At 44.8% G+C, this 15,572-nt stretch overlaps 1 protein-coding gene across 1 annotated transcript in view; it reads right to left on the minus strand.

Moving 5' to 3' along the window:
- Positions 1-3,256: 3,256 nt before the first annotated feature.
- MTMR2 (myotubularin related protein 2) overlaps positions 3,257-15,572 on the minus strand; it is a 70,195-nt gene continuing 57,879 nt past the window's right edge. The window contains exons 10-15 of the mRNA XM_054385642.1: positions 10,209-10,394; positions 9,082-9,288; positions 7,540-7,632; positions 5,885-5,998; positions 4,371-4,547; positions 3,257-3,418 (exon numbers count right to left, since the gene is read on the minus strand). Coding sequence (XP_054241617.1) covers positions 3,257-3,418; positions 4,371-4,547; positions 5,885-5,998; positions 7,540-7,632; positions 9,082-9,288; positions 10,209-10,394 — 939 coding nt within the window. The remainder of the gene's footprint in view (positions 3,419-4,370; positions 4,548-5,884; positions 5,999-7,539; positions 7,633-9,081; positions 9,289-10,208; positions 10,395-15,572) is intronic.

Here is a 15,572-nt window from a genome sequence, read left to right on the forward strand (position 1 = left end):
CATTAATGGCAGTGGGTGTTTGAGTGCTCAAAAAGAGCAGAACAACTTTTCCAACTTACTTTGCTTAATGACTGAATTATTTGTAAGTCTGAAGAGTGGTATTTCTCTGCAGCAATCCTACTTTATGAGAAAGCTATAGGATAGGGGATAATATCCTGTCTCCTAATTCACAGCTTTGGGTGGTAAAGGAGCAAGATAAACCACAAGTGTTTTTAAACTGTAAGTGCCTCAATCATGCCATTCAGTCCTGGCATCTTGCTTTTAACTTGAAGTATGTGCTTTGACCTATCTACTTTGGTAGTGGTGCGATTCATTTTGCACTCTGACTTGCACAGCTGAGTAAATGTTATTTATTATGTTAATAATGTAAAGAATTTCCTATTAATGGAATGTATAGAAGACCCACATTACCTGTTTATACAGTTGAAAAATAATAAAGCCAGCTTGCCTGTTGAGTGGCTTGTGGGAAAGCTGTGCTTCCTCTGAATTAACTCTGTTTGCTGCAGCACTGTGCCCCATCCAGTGTGCTTCTTGTGGTGATGTGACATCTCCCTGGTAAACGTGATGAATAGGAGCTGCTAGCAAGGTGCAGGTATGCCAAGGCACTTTGTCCACCCTGGCCTATAGCTCAACAGGCAGGGATCTCTAGAGGATCAACACAGGCAGAAGGGATTTGAGTTGTAATTACTTGGAGGTGATCCTCCTTGCATCCAAGCCACAGAGGTTTTTAGCTGCAAGAGAAGTCAGAAGCCGTTAACCAGACCTGGAGCCATCCCCCTTAACTTTGTTTGCATTAGAGAGAGATGGTGGGGGGAGAGCAGTTCATCCTGGGGCTTGTGAAAAAGAGCAGCTGAAAGAACACTCAGTAAGTTCACTTGGGAAGGACAGCTGGGGATCAGCTTGCTTAAAGATGGGTTAACTTCAGCATTACCTCAGGCTCTCCTGCTGAAGCTCCTTACTGCTAGAGAGCTTAGGCATATGAGGGGTGAGAGCATCAAGGAGCAGACTTTGAGCTGATTCCAAACCATCTCAGTCAATTTCAGCTGAAGACGAGTTACACAGAAAAATGTGCATCCTGCTTTTACAAGGCAGTTACTGTGCTAATGCACTGGCAATGCAGAAATTGATTCTGGTCTTTTTTATTGTGAAAGTAGTTTTGTAATATTGAGCAGCTAAGCACAATGTCTGCATCAGTACTGCTCGGTATAGGCTAGGAGAAACCTGTCCAAAGATGGATTCATGTTTGTCATTCTGAATTTTAGAGAGTTTGAACATCAGCATCTTTCAAGATCATCTACAGACAAATGAGAGATGTGGATTTGACAGACTGTAGTTTGAGTGCTGTTTTATTAATGTTTGCATGTCCTACTTCTCCTTTGGAGAACCACATAGTTGAAAGCAAGAGCACAGGAATTTTACTCATTTACCAGATTTTATTAGTGTTAGGGAAACCAAACAGCCTTCATCAAGAAACAAAATATACACACGGTCAATTTGCTAATACAGAATAATGCTATGAACCATCTTCTACGGTGATTGTACATAAGTGCAGATCTGCCCTCTAACCTTAAAGCACATCAAAGTCCTTCAGAAGGTGTTTTGTGGGGGTCTTTGCACCACTGAACAGTAATGTTTCAGGCCATGCAGTGATGAACCTCATCCTGATCCTCATTCAGATTTCTTTCTAAGTACTGAGACACTGATTGCGGTAGAGCAGGCAGAAATGGTGACTGCAGGGGGAACTCCTTGTTCCTGCCTCAGAAGGAACATGGCTTTTGAAAGGCAATTTCTTACGTGCAAATTGGTCCACTCTTGTACTCCCTCAGAAAATACTTCTCAATTTGTGGAAGAGAGGTGGAGTGAAGAAGCATGCTGATGAGTTTATTAAACAGATGACCACAGTATGGGATCCTACTGTAAAAGAGCAACAGAGGAACCCAGACCAAGCACTGCCCCTCTTCCTCAGCACAGAGGTGAAGAGTATCCTGGAGTAAAGATCCTTGCACATATATGACTACCTTTGCTGTAATCTTCTACAACCCATACCTCTCTCTTTGGAATAGCACTGGGGCAGCTTTGCCAAGTATGGTTTTTATCTCCACTACTATAATAAAATTTTGTATTAAAATTGAATTTGGACTTAAGTTTAGTTGGGTGACGCTAATTTTTGAAGTATGCTATGAGGAAAAAGACCTAAACATAAGGCTCAGAAACTGGCTAAGCTGTTCAGACCACCAGAATAACCTTAAGCAGCAGTTGCAGTGCAGGCAGAAAGGCTTCTTTGGTTGATATACAGTTGTTCCATCAGTTAACAGAGAACTGAAATACCTTAAGCATGCCACTATGACCCTGCACAGAAGCATTAATGTCACAAATTATGCTTACCCAAGCAAAATGAAATCACTGATCCCTGCAGTTCATGCATGCCCCTTGGTATTCCACTACCTTTCCCCTGATGAGTATGAGGCACTGGAAGGCAGAGGAGCTGCAGAAAGCCTAGGGGAGCCATGCTCTGCTTCCCCTGCAGAAATAAAGGTGCTTAAGTTGCATCCTGGCACACCTAATGTAAACCATAAGCAAGACTCTAGAGTTGCAGAGGTGGAAGCAAACTTTGTCTTATAAAGTCAGGTTGTGTAGGTTGCTCCTCTACCTCCATGTTTTATCAGTAGAAGCTGCCCTTTCATTAAATAAGGCATCATTTACATGGCTTCCTATGATCTAGACTAAGTGGAGGGAAAAGCAAGAACATGTTTCAGAGGCTGTTGCTGCATGTCTCTGTGTGCTGGGGAACACTGGCAGCAGTGCTGCTATGCAGCCATTCACAGCAGAGCGTTTTGTGACTTCACAGCTGCATTCTGGGCTCCTGTATGAAGGTAGGTTTGATGTCCCCTCTTAACAAAGGGGACATTTTTCCTCTGCAGTACTTTAATTCTAGTGCACAGTCTCTTTTTAAAGCCAAGTGATTTCCAGCACATAAGTGAATAAAGAGTGAGCTCTAGGTTTTGTTTAGGTGGCACGTGCAATTATCTTGTATTACAATCTAGCCACTGAAAAGGTTAATTGCATAGGGGGCCTTGTTTGTTTCTCTCTTTGTTTTTGTTTAAGCTTCCTCTAGGTGCTACAGTACTAATAAATTACCCTGGAGAGAAATAAATAAATAGGTTGGCATCTCCCAGACACCACACTGGAAATCCAGAGGGTTTCAGAAAAGCTGCCCTCATGGAACTGGGAAGGTACTTGGCAAAGTAAGTCCATATTACACAACTGTCTGTACAGGAGCGACACACTGTGCAGGAGAGCCAGCTCTCTCTGAGGAGGAGGTGGAACGGTTGGTGATCTCTCTCTGCAGTTCCTCCACTTTCTTCTGCAGCTCAGCACGCTTAGCGAGAAGCTCCTTGTAGCGATTGTGCACAGGTTCCTGCAAGAAAACATGTTGCTGCAGCACCACAGCTATGAGGGAAGGAGGTGGGGCACATGGGTTATGTCATTGTCTCCCACCCAGGGGTGAGCAGGTGCTCTGGCTTTTGGATGCTCCTTTTTATCCAACTTGCACAGTGCAATGGCAGCTAAACAAACCAGTGTGTATTCTGAAAGATGACAGTTACAGAAGTCTAATCTCTGACATTTCTGGGGGACATCTCAGCCTGGACCTAATTTCAGGACTTTGGAAAAAAAAAAATCCATACAGATTTATGTAAATATTTTCAGATAGTTGAACCTTTAGTACTGCAAAGCATTTGCTGGGTTCCTGTATCTAATGCCCCAGATGAGCAAAGCTCTGTTAACTGCAGTTGGACACTGAGGCAGTCAAAGAATTTTTGCCCTTTATCAAAAGGTGATTCCAGCTTTGGGACCATGTTCAGATGCCTGTTTCGGGTGCCTGCCCTGGGCAAGCCCATTCCCTTGCAGTCAGGGCTCAAGAGTGTAACAGGGCTGCAGTCAGACCTCTGTGTGTTTCCGGCAGTCAAAGCAAGCACAGGGTTCCTACTGCCAGTAATCTAAAAACAGCCACAAAGCTCAGATGTAGAATCCTTTCTCCAAAGAAGTCTTTGTTTTTTAGGCAGTTTAGCAAACAAGTCAGAGGATTTTTCTCATATCATAAGTGCAAAATTCTCCATATTGCTGAGTATCTTCAGCTCCCATAGATTTTGCAAGGCAGTGACCTCCAGCTGACCACTCAACACCTGTCAGCTTTAGGTGCTGCTCTTTCATTTGCTTGCATTTTAAGGCTTTTGGGTTTAGATTTAAGCAGTGGCAGCATAAGTTTATCCATTACTTCTTGTGCTTCAAGGTCTTGAACTCCAAAATGACAGTTCAACCAGTACTAGCAGAGAGGGAAATAAAAGTAGCTTCTCTGGAGGAGGTGTTACCTGTGGTTTCATCCTGGGGTTCCAGCGGATGTAGTAGCCAATCCACAGCTCGAGGTGGCGCATGCTGGCCACGGGATACAGGACGTGGTTGGAGTAGCTGACATACAAGGGGTTAGTGAAGTCCTCCAGCTGGCTGTTGATGTAAGACCAAAGCGATACAGTCTTTTTTGGAAGGCTCTGTAAGGCAAAGGGGTGGAGGAGGCTTTATTTCACATACGAATCCCAACGTTTATCTCCGAAGTATAACAGCACATACATATGCCTGCCATTAACAGAGAGCTGGTTGCCTGTTTGTAGCTTAAAGAAACCCACCCTCGCTCTTTTGATGTGGTTATTGTAATCCAAGCAGAAGGATGCAGGCACGCACACACCCTGGCACAGAAACATCCCCTCTTACCACCCAGCTGCCAACACAGACCAGAAATTGCTATTGGCACAACAAGGGGATACTGGCACATGAACTTGCAATGCTTTAGTTAAACTTCACCTCTTTAAAGTGTTCCTAGAGGACTCGGTGGAGTATTTAATTGCAAAGAAAAAAAAAAAAGAAAACATTTGACTTAGGCCCTGATGTAGTGGAATAATTAGGCCTGTGAATAGTCCCAGTGAAACCAGTGAAGTGCTTGATAGATTAAGTACTTTGCTAGGCTGAGGCCTTAAAAAAAAAAAAAACACCAAAATTCACATGCAAACTGCACACAGGTATTCTTCTTACAATTTGGCACTGCGGGCTCCAAAGAAATGGGGACCCTGATTTATCTGCAGTACAATGCTATCACTTCTGTATTACAGCAATTCTTTTTATTTTGTAATGGATGTGTTGTCAAATATAACTGCATAGGGTTCACACAGCACTATCCTCAAGGTACCTCTGTGATGTGAGGCTGCAACTTTTTGGTGACAAAATGTTTTTAGGCAAGGTAGACAATGAGCATCACTGCTTTTCCTTCTGATTCCAGACTGGGTCTGAAGGGACACATCTATAGGCTCCTCCCTTGGCAAATAAACCTCCACCAGACTGCAGGGCAGAGCAGGGCAGGGTATGGAGGCATGTTCTTCCTAATACTCCTTTGTCCTCTCCCAGGAAAACGCAAGCACAGCTTGAACATGTACTGAGACCAGCTACTTGCCGTAACCTGTGTGTGCAGAATGGTAACACACACTTGGTAGTTAAAGCAACCTAAAGGGACTGCTTCAAGGTGAAGGGAGGACAAAAAGGTGCCAGTTTCCACACACAAGGTTACATTAAACCAAAGTTCAAAGAAAATCTGCATTTCCAACTGCCTGGGAAACACCAGGAGCTATTCAGACACCAGTGAGTAGCTGAAAGCTGTGCTGGTAGCAATGGGGCAACAAACAGCAGTTTGTGCAAAGAGCAAAATACCCCATCTCCCAGCTCTTAAAAGAAGGGGATTTGCCGTTACCCAAAGTGCTGAAACAGCTGCTCTAGCAACATCTGGCCAGCTAAAGCAATCACAGTACCTGGCTTCAACTGTGAAGAGAAGTCATCTTACCTCCTTCACTCTCTGCTGCTCACTGCTGCACAGGAAGGTCCCAAACAAACAGCTATACAGGTGATCCAGGATGGTTATCAAAAAGTACTCATTGAACTCAAATGCTGTAGGGAACTTCAGACAGACCAGAAAGTTAGGTTGGGATTTTAGAACAGGAAACGCAAACTTTCTCCCACTCTGTGCTCTTGGTAAGGAACTTCTTGATTTCTAAAACAGGATTTGTCCCCGTTCCTTGCCTGGCTGGATATTCAGGATCACATTTGCTCCTTCCAGATGCAAGAGTTTCTGTCTTGGAAAGCTGCTTTACATATGCAGAGTGGAATTTTGAGCAAAAGCCAGAGGTCTGAAGGATTTGACCACTGTGTTTATACACAGTGCTGGAAGCTTGCTTTGCTGTGCCTGCCCCTCATGACAGACCGTGCAACAAGACCATGAACAAAAGGCTGAAACACCTGTGAAATAATGCATAGAAAGAAAGAGAAATCTCCCCAGGCCAAATGGAAATAACCTGTGTGTGTAACACAGCACTTCCCAGAGGGAACAGCAGGGAGGAACCTTGCAACACAGGTCAGCAGCAGGAACAGGTGTTTGTGTAGGGGCTGTTTGCTCTTGATGTTTCATGCAGAAACCATCACAACTAAGACTGGGAGAACTGAAGCTCCACAAAGGGTCAGTAAGAACACGTGCAGTTAACATGCTAGTAGACATGCTGGGGCAATGGAGAGGACAGTGGGAGGCCTTCCTCCCTCACAAACCATTCTCCCCTTCCCAGGCTGCTTTGGCTGCAATATCCTGACCTCACCAGCTGCAGGTCAGAATGCCTGTTTGTAGGAGCACAATAAAAATTACTTTTGATGATGGTAAAAGCCTCCCTCTTTTTTGCTTGGATATGGTACAGCTTCATATATAGTGGCAACCTTCTTTTCCATTTCACCTGTTTTAATCCATAATGAGCCTAATTTTTTCAGTGACCTGCCTGACCATTGCTGACATTCGCCATGTGACACATTTTGTGTCACAGCAGCAAAAAAAACCTTCCAGGTCCCATATAACTGGGGAAAAACCTTCCAACCACAGGGTATCTCTCTTGAACTATGCCTCTGCCATGACTGGTCTGATAGTGAGAAATACATGAATCACATATGAATCAGGAGCAGTATGTTTGCCTTCAGAAGTTAAAATGGAGCAAATGCGTGTGTTGCTGCAGGTTTGCTTATGGGATCAGTTTGAGCAGAGGCAACAAGGATCTGTCTGCACCCACCAGACTAGAAACTTAAGTCTTCTATGCTTCTGAAGGCATAGTGGGCAGTAGAGGATGGCTGAGGTGTCCCTGCCCATGGCAAGTGAGTCAGCTGTCCCCTCTTTCAGGGTGATGCAAGCTTCTCACAAGCTTGCCATTATTATAGCAGCACATAGGTAAGCAGCACCCACAACTAGCTAGTCTGATGCAGGCCAACATTGTGGCTTTCCTGTGCCCTTCAGCATTCAGGCTCTTTGCTAAACAGACTCCCAGGAAATGTGCTGCCAGTCAAGAGAAGAGTAGAAGCCCAGGAAGGAGAGCGTGTGCAGGTCAGCTTGGAAATTATTTCTGTTGCCAGACAGTGTGCCACTGTGGACACTGGCTTTACAGACACGTGTGTCACCCTGTGATTTACCTGTCTTGTCATTTGCCAGACACAGTCAATGAACTGGAGGAAGACAGGAGAGCGATCTGCATCTGCGTGATTCTTGTCTCCGTGGCCAACTCTCTGAAACAGAGCAGGACAAAGAGCATGAGATGCACAGGGTTTCATAAGGAAACTGCTGAGGTCTCCTCTCAGTCACCCAAGCCTTTATCAACAGCTTTAAGAAGGTTCAAATTAATCTTGATTTTGCTTTGTCCGTATCAGTCGGTAAGGGAGTAAAGGACATCTACTCCCTTTGCCTTTGAAGTGAAATTTCTTTATGGTGATATTTTTATGCTAAATTAAAACAAGAGTTGTTAGAGTAGAGGCTCCAGATGCTATGCTGGCACTGATTTCAGTTAATAGCTAAAGTTCAGAAGGGAAAAAAAAGAAAATGCTTTTGCTTCAGTTGCAGCTGTTGTCCTGGCTACTTCAGTAGTAGAGCGTGAGAGATCTAAACACTACCTACAGGCATAGCATGTGGTGAGAACCATCACACAACACCTCACAGCTTCCAAGTGCTGTACAAACACTAACCCAGCCCATCTCCTGCCACCTCAAGAGAGGCAGTAATGAAAGCATCCCAAGAAGCAGGCCTCCAACCCTCACCATGCTGTGAGGCCAAGACATGAGGACAGATTCCCTGTAACTAGCACAGTACGTCAGTAGTTATATGTTATCCAGGAGCCCTCAGTACTGTACAAAGGCAGAACAAGAACATGCTTTCACTGCAGCAGGACCTCAGTTGCTTAGTGCCTCAGTTTCCCCACCTTTCTCAGAGCATTTGACCAAGAAACACATCATGCGTTTGCTGTAAACAGACCTTCCTCTAGCCCTTGCCAAAATTAAACAGCCACAAGAGACCAGCTATGAGCAAAACACAATGGGAACAAAGACTGAAAGGATACTGCTGAAAGGCTCTCAATTCCCATCAGTGCAGACCATAACAAACTGCTGTGTCGCAAGTTCACAAAGCTGCCTCTGCCACTCTAGGGACACAACTGCTACTCTTGGTGCCATCTCAAACCAATACTCTTTCACCTAAACAATTAAAAACCTTCCCAGAAATAAAATGTGCCTGAAGAAAATGTGAGGTCAATGCCATAATCAAATTCCCCAGCCTCTTCAATACCAAGGCATTTGTTAAATTATGACATTCAAGCAGTCTCAGAAAATGGACTGAAATGAAGAGAAATATAAAAAAACCCTCAAAGGTTTCTGCCAACTCCCAGCAGAAATGCCTATCCTGAACCCAAAGCACACTGATATTTTAAGCCTAAGCATGGGAACACGACGTATCAGTCAGGCACCCGAGAGATTTAATACCACCTGTTCCTCGTATCTAACTGCTACTGTCTCCAAGGAGGTTAAGAGAGGGCTGGAATTAAAGGCAGAAAACAATAGCAGCAGCATTCACCTTTCTTCTGCCAGTTAAGCTGGGAGACTTCTCACAGGAAAGGCTGAACTCCTTTGAAATCCTTCAAGGTGGACAATAACTTTCTGTTCAGTGCCTTCCAAGAGCTAGTGACTCACCAGCTGAAATCTGTGGCCAAAGCTCAGCCACTCCTTCTCCACTAGCACTTCAAAGCCCCTGATTGTTCGGTAGTAGCCGTCTAACATGAGCAGAGAGAGAGAGGTGAGCTGGGCTGTCCGGTCCCAGCCGTCACTGCAGTGTACAACCACAGATGTCTTCCCCGACTCCACCTTGTCAGCGATCCGAAGGGCTCCAGCGAGAATGAGCTAGGAGGAGGGGAAAAAAAATAAATTAAAAAATTTACAAATTCTCATTGGAACAGAAACTACAAATGAAAAATGGCTAGTGACAACACAGGATAAACCAAGGGCTCTCTCTGCCTCAAGGAGAACAGTGAATCAGTCCAACTACTTTATAACTAGGACAGCAAATTGGCAAACACATTTTTTGTTCCAGCAAGATGACAACACATCTAAACTGTAATGTAGGCACAGGTCTAGAAGAACCCTTGCATTAAGCTCAGTCCTTGGACAGGTCAGGATTTAAATGCAGGAGCATTCTGTGTCTGAACATGAACACAAAACAGCCATCACCTTATAACTGCCTCAGGAGGAGCTTTGCTCCTGTCTGCATTAGCAGGTCAACAATGTAAGCTGCACATTTTTAGGAGAGAAAGAGCTTAATTTGAAAACATCTGTAGAAGCTGAAGCATTTTGCCCCACTTATTCTGACTCTGCTTGGAGGGCACAGATTCCCTAGTCTGGACCAGGCAGTAACACCAGTATGCCCAAGTCAGGGGCTTGGAGAAGCTGTGGGTCCTGTGCTCTAATGAGGGCTTTCACAGATACACAGTACATAGTTACACAGTACTCAGGAACACACTTTACTTCCAAAGCACCATCTTTTAGTATTTCAACCCACCCTCTTGTTCCACTTCCCATCCCCTCAAAATTCACCATTCCCAGAAATTTTGGGTTTACAGAATGACAAAAACAGCCAGGTTGGAAAAAACCCTCAGGATCACCAAGTCCAAAGAGTTGTTTAGAAACTGAAAACAAGTTGTCTTTAAATTTCTCATGAATTGAAAATCCAGCTCTGGAGTTAGTTCTGGATACATTTCCCAGTAAACAGACTGGTATGGACTTGTGGTTATTCAGCCACATGCAACGGATGCAGACATGCTTACCTTGATATGCTCTAGCCAGTGAGTTGACTCCAAGTTAGACAGCCAGTGAGTTTCCTCGATATTCGGATACACAATTTCCTTCAGTTTTCTCAGTGACTCTCTCATGACATGAATGTTGTGAATGTCCAGGAACACCAGTTCTGCATTTTGGTAGGCATCCTCGCTCTCATAGCCCCCTCCTTTAGCCTAAAGAACAAAATCCACATAGAAATCATTAAGCAAAAATGTATTTTATACAAAATACCAGTTGACAAAATACCACTGTGATTGTGCTGCAGCAGGCAGAGAAGACTGGGATTTATCTTACAATGGGGAACACACACGTGCATGCACATATTTTGTGTCTCTTTTCTGCAAAAGTTAATGAGTGCTACAATTTTTACCAAAGAATATCACATGACAAGCCTTCCTTTGCTCTGTAATTATCATTTATCCCCATTCAAGCTACTAGCTCGTTAGATTCACTATTTTGTCTTTCACAAATTTCCAATGCTATTACAGAGGAGTATATCCCACACACTAATTGCTTTTCCCAAGAAGTGGGGAAGGCAGATTAAAAAAAATAAAAAAATTTAAAAACCGGCTTTAGTGCAACAAAGCAGAATCACCACTAAAACAAGGCTTAGAATGATAGCATGAAATGTAAGCTTAAAATGGGTAGAAAGGAGGGCCCTGGGTGCTACCAACCTGTCAGCTTCACCTCTGTGCCTGAAAGATCATAGAAGAGGTCCTAGAAGCTATGTACATGTGCTTCCCAGAAGCACACAATGGGCAGAATAGCTTTGTCAGGAGCAAGTCCTGCCTGACAAACCTAGTCATCTTCTTTGGTGGAGTGACTCCACCAGCAGCATTTAATATCTTCATCAGTGACACAGGCAGTGGAATCAGGGGCACCCTCAGCAAGTTTGCAGATCGCACCAAGCTGAGCAGTGGGGTTGACACACCTGAGGGACAGGATGCTACCCAGAGGGGCCTGAACATAGAATCATAGAATAGAATCACAGAATCAGTCAGGGTTGGAAGGGACCACAAGGATCATCTAGTTCCACCCCCCCTGCCATGGGCAGGGACACCTCACACTACATCAGGCTGGCCAGAGCCTCATCCAGCCTGGCCTTAAACACCTCCAGGGATAGGGCCTTAACCACCTCCCTGGACAACCCATTCCAGGCTCTCACCACTCTCATGGGGAAGAACTTCTTCCTCACGTCCAGCCTGAATCTCCCCACTTCCAGCTTCATTCCATTTCCCCTAGTCCTGTTACTACCTGACACCCTAAAAAGTCCCTCCCCAGCTTTCTTGTAAGCCCCCTTCAGATACTGGAAGGCCACAAGAAGGTCACCTCAGAGCATTCTCTTCTCCAGACTGAACAGCCCCAACTCTTTCAGTCTGTCCTCATAGGAGAGGTGCTCCAGCCCTCTGATCATCCTGGTGGCCCTTCTCTGGACACGTTCCAGCATGTCCACATCCCTCTTGCAACAGGGACTCCAGAACTGGATGCAGTACTCCAGGTGGGGTCTCACCAGGCTCAAGAACTGGGCCTGTGTGAATCTCATCAGTTTCAACAAGGCCAAGTACAAGGTCCTGTGCCTGGGTCAGCACAAACCCTGGCATCAATGCAGGCTGAGAAAATTACGTGACTGAGAACAGCTCTGCAGAGAAGGACTTGGGAGTGCTGTACATGAGCCAAAGAGTGTGTGCTCACAGCCCAGAAGGCCAGCTGCACCTCAAGAAGCATGGCCAGCAGGTCAAGGGAAATGATTTTGGCACTCTGCTCTGGGTGAGACCAGACCTCGAGTGCTGCATCCAGCTGTGGAATCCTCAGCACAGGAAAGATGTGGACATGTTGGTGCAAATCCAGAGGCAAATCCAGGCCCACGAAAATGATTAGAAGGATGGAGCTCTGTGATGGTTTGAAACTGTCTTTTTAATTTTTCCTTGCAAAGTTCAGAACAGAGAAAGTGAAAGAATGTAAATAAGTCACTATTGGGTGTAAGAAAGCAAAATAACGATTGTTCTAAACACTTCCATTGGATAGATAGAAATGTTTAAGAACTATTACCCAAAACAAAGTAGGCATTTGGCACATTCTGCGTTCGGCAGTGGGGGCAGTTGCTGGGCTGTCTGGCTGCTGTTTCTTCTTCTCTTCTGGCTGAAGATAACACACTGACCTTGGCAGCTAAGTTAACAACTTTCTGCTTAACTAACTCTGCTTCTCTGTCCAGGGGGGTCTGGGGGGGAAGCTCCTGGGAGAGGGAGGCCCCTTTGGGAGGGTCCCCTTGGGGGGAAGCAAAGGGAGATCGATTGTGCTTTTTCTGTTGATTGTATATATTTGTGAATGTCGTGAATTTTGTATATTTGTACATATTCATTGCATTTCATTGTAGATTTTAGACTCTGCTTGTAAATACAGCTTTTCATTTGCTTCCAGACTGAGCTAGCCTGGTTATTGTTGGTGGGGGGGGAATTTCAGCTCACACCAACACACTTTTTATTTTTGGCGCTCCAACTCGGGGCTCGATTGCTTGTGATTTATTTCTGCTCAGATTAGGAAGCAAAATGAAGCTGTTTTGGGTTCTGAGTCATTCTATTTTATCTATTATCAGTGTGATTGTCTACAGATGGGCTGTTTCCTGCATGATAGACAAGATTGTGAGATATGTGGCATATAAGTCATTTCTTTGGGTTAAGAACAAGTTACTGAATGTTGGTGAATTCTGTTATGGTCTTATTGGGCTAAGAAGCTATGGTAACTCAACTATGGATCTGCTAGCAGACACATATGAGTTTGTTACTCCTCTTACAACTACAGAGGGTCCTTGGAACCAGTGGTACCTTAGATATCTTGTACTAGCCTTAATCTTAAATTTGTTGCTTCTTGGAATAATCATATGGCTACTGATAGCACTGTGTCAAGAAAGACATAAGGCTACTTGCTCTTCCAACTCTGCTGTGAATGTGAAAACCAAGCCAGTAAATTTGGTGGCCACTGTAACCAGAAAGCGTAAAGGAGCTGCAGGAGGAGATGCAGATGCTGCAGGAGATGGTGCAGATGGAGATGAGGGTCCTTCTACTCAGGGTCCCTCTGTTAAGAAAGATCCTTCTGATGAGGAAGAGAGGGTTAGCCTTAAAACTCTGGTAGACCTCTTGAGACCCCACATGGATGATGGAGATGTAGGTCAGGATGTAGACCCTGGTAGATTAGCAACTGCTGGTAGTGCCTCTGAACTCAAAGAAATTCAACGGAGGATTAAAATAGGATTATGGGGACAGCGACCTCAGGATGATGATGATGATGATGATGATGAGGATGACATACAGTCAGCTAATGCACCCAGACAGGAAATTAGACATGTGAGGAAGGATTACATCAGAGGAGATAATGAGCCAGTCCTGTCTTGGCTAGCCAGGTGTTTTGATATGGGAGCCCCAGCATTGGTGGTAGGTGACAAGTCGGCCTCTCAGTTGGGGATGCTCTCAAAGGATACAGGCATAGACAGGCATCTAGGCAAGTGCATTGGTAAAGTTTCTCTGTGGGCACGCCTCCTACTGGCAGTCTCGCTGAGGTACCCCAGCAGAGATGATTTACCATGGAACCCTAAGCCTTGGACCACAATAGCTGAGGGAATCAAGCGTCTGAGAGAGTTTGCTGTGAGAGAAGTAATGTATGGAGATCATAAGACTCTGAATCCTGATGAAATTCCTGTTGGAACAGGCCTTGCCAAAAAGCTCATTAAGCTTGCTCCTCCTAATTATGCTACTATTCTGGCAAGCAGGATTGTGGCAAGAAATTATGGTGGAGCACCTCCTACTGTTGGCCATTTCACTGACCAAATGAGGCAGTTGGAGGATAGTCTCGCACGTACTTCTTTGGTTTCAGCCATTGAAACTTTGTCTGGAGAAATGAAGAATTGCATGAAAGAGCTGAAGGAGGAACTTAAAACCTCCATATCCAACTGGATGAAGGGGGATGATTCTGATTCCTCTTCCTCCAGATGGATACAAGTTTCAGCTGTCAGAAACAGACGTGCTCCAAGGAGGCCATTCCAGAATAGGTCAAACCAAAACAGACAGCAGAGGCAATCACGTGGCAGTATCTGGATAACTCTGCGTGATCAGTTTGGTGAGAACATGAACAGATGGGATGGTCAACCAACTTCTGATCTTTTCAAGAGGTTACGGGAGCTGCAGAGGGGCAGATCCCGAGGTAGCAATACCAGGAGGGTAGCTGTCGCTTCCTCAGTTTCCCAGAACAACTCTGATAGCTCCAACAGTGATCCTAATTCTGGTGCTGGACATTGTGCCGGCTGTACATGTGGAGGTAATCCCCACCATTAGGGGTGCCCTGCCTTCCGCCAGGGGGAGGTAAGGGATAATGGAGATAACAGAATCTATTGGGATGTGTACATCCAGTGGCCTGGCACTTCAAAATTTCAGAAGTACAGGGCCTTGGTTGACACAGGAGCTCAGTGCACCATCATACCATCAAATTATCAAGGGGGAGAATCTATAACTATTCAGGGAGTCACTGGTGGATCTCAAGAGTTGTTTAAGATAGAGGTTGATATAAGTTTAACTGGGAAGCAGTGGAAGAAACATACTATTGTAACAGGTCCTAATGCACCTTGTATTTTGGGAATTGACTTTCTGAGAGAAGGGCGTTTTAAAGACCCTAAGGGTTACAAATGGGCTTTTGGAATAGCAACTGTAGAAATTGATGGAGGAAAATTGAAGTTGTCTATCAGACCTGAGCTTTCAGATGAATCTGCAGTTGTGGGACAACATGAGATAGAGGATGTAAAGCTGCCGGTTGCTTCTCAAACTGTGCATCACAGACAATACAGAACCAACCGTGACTCTTTGGTGCCCATTCAAAACTTGATTCGTCAGTTGGAGAGTCAGAAGGTCATCAGCAAAACTCATTCACCTTTCAACAGTCCAATCTGGCCTGTGAGAAAGCAGAATGGAGAGTGGCGTCTGACAGTTGATTTCCGTGCCTTGAATGAAGTAACTCCACCCATGAGTGCAGCTGTACCAGACATGATGGAACTCCAATATGAGCTGGAATCCAAGCAGGCCAAATGGTATGCTACCATAGACATTGCTAATGCTTTCTTCTCTATTCCCATAGCAGAGGAATGCAGGCCTCAGTTTGCTTTCACCTGGAGAGGCATTCAGTACACATTCAATCGTTTGCCCCAGGGGTGGATTCACAGTTCAACCATCTGCCATGCAGTGATCCATGATGCTTTGGAGAAAGGTGGAGCTCCAGAACACATTCAGTTCATCGATGACATCATCATCTGGGGTGAGACTGCTGAAGAAGTCTTCGAGAAAGGTAACAAAATCCTTGACATTCTCTTG

Source organism: Indicator indicator, chromosome 1 (genome assembly GCF_027791375.1).
Source record: "Indicator indicator isolate 239-I01 chromosome 1, UM_Iind_1.1, whole genome shotgun sequence".
In the NCBI taxonomy this organism is placed as follows: Eukaryota; Metazoa; Chordata; class Aves; order Piciformes; family Indicatoridae; genus Indicator; species Indicator indicator.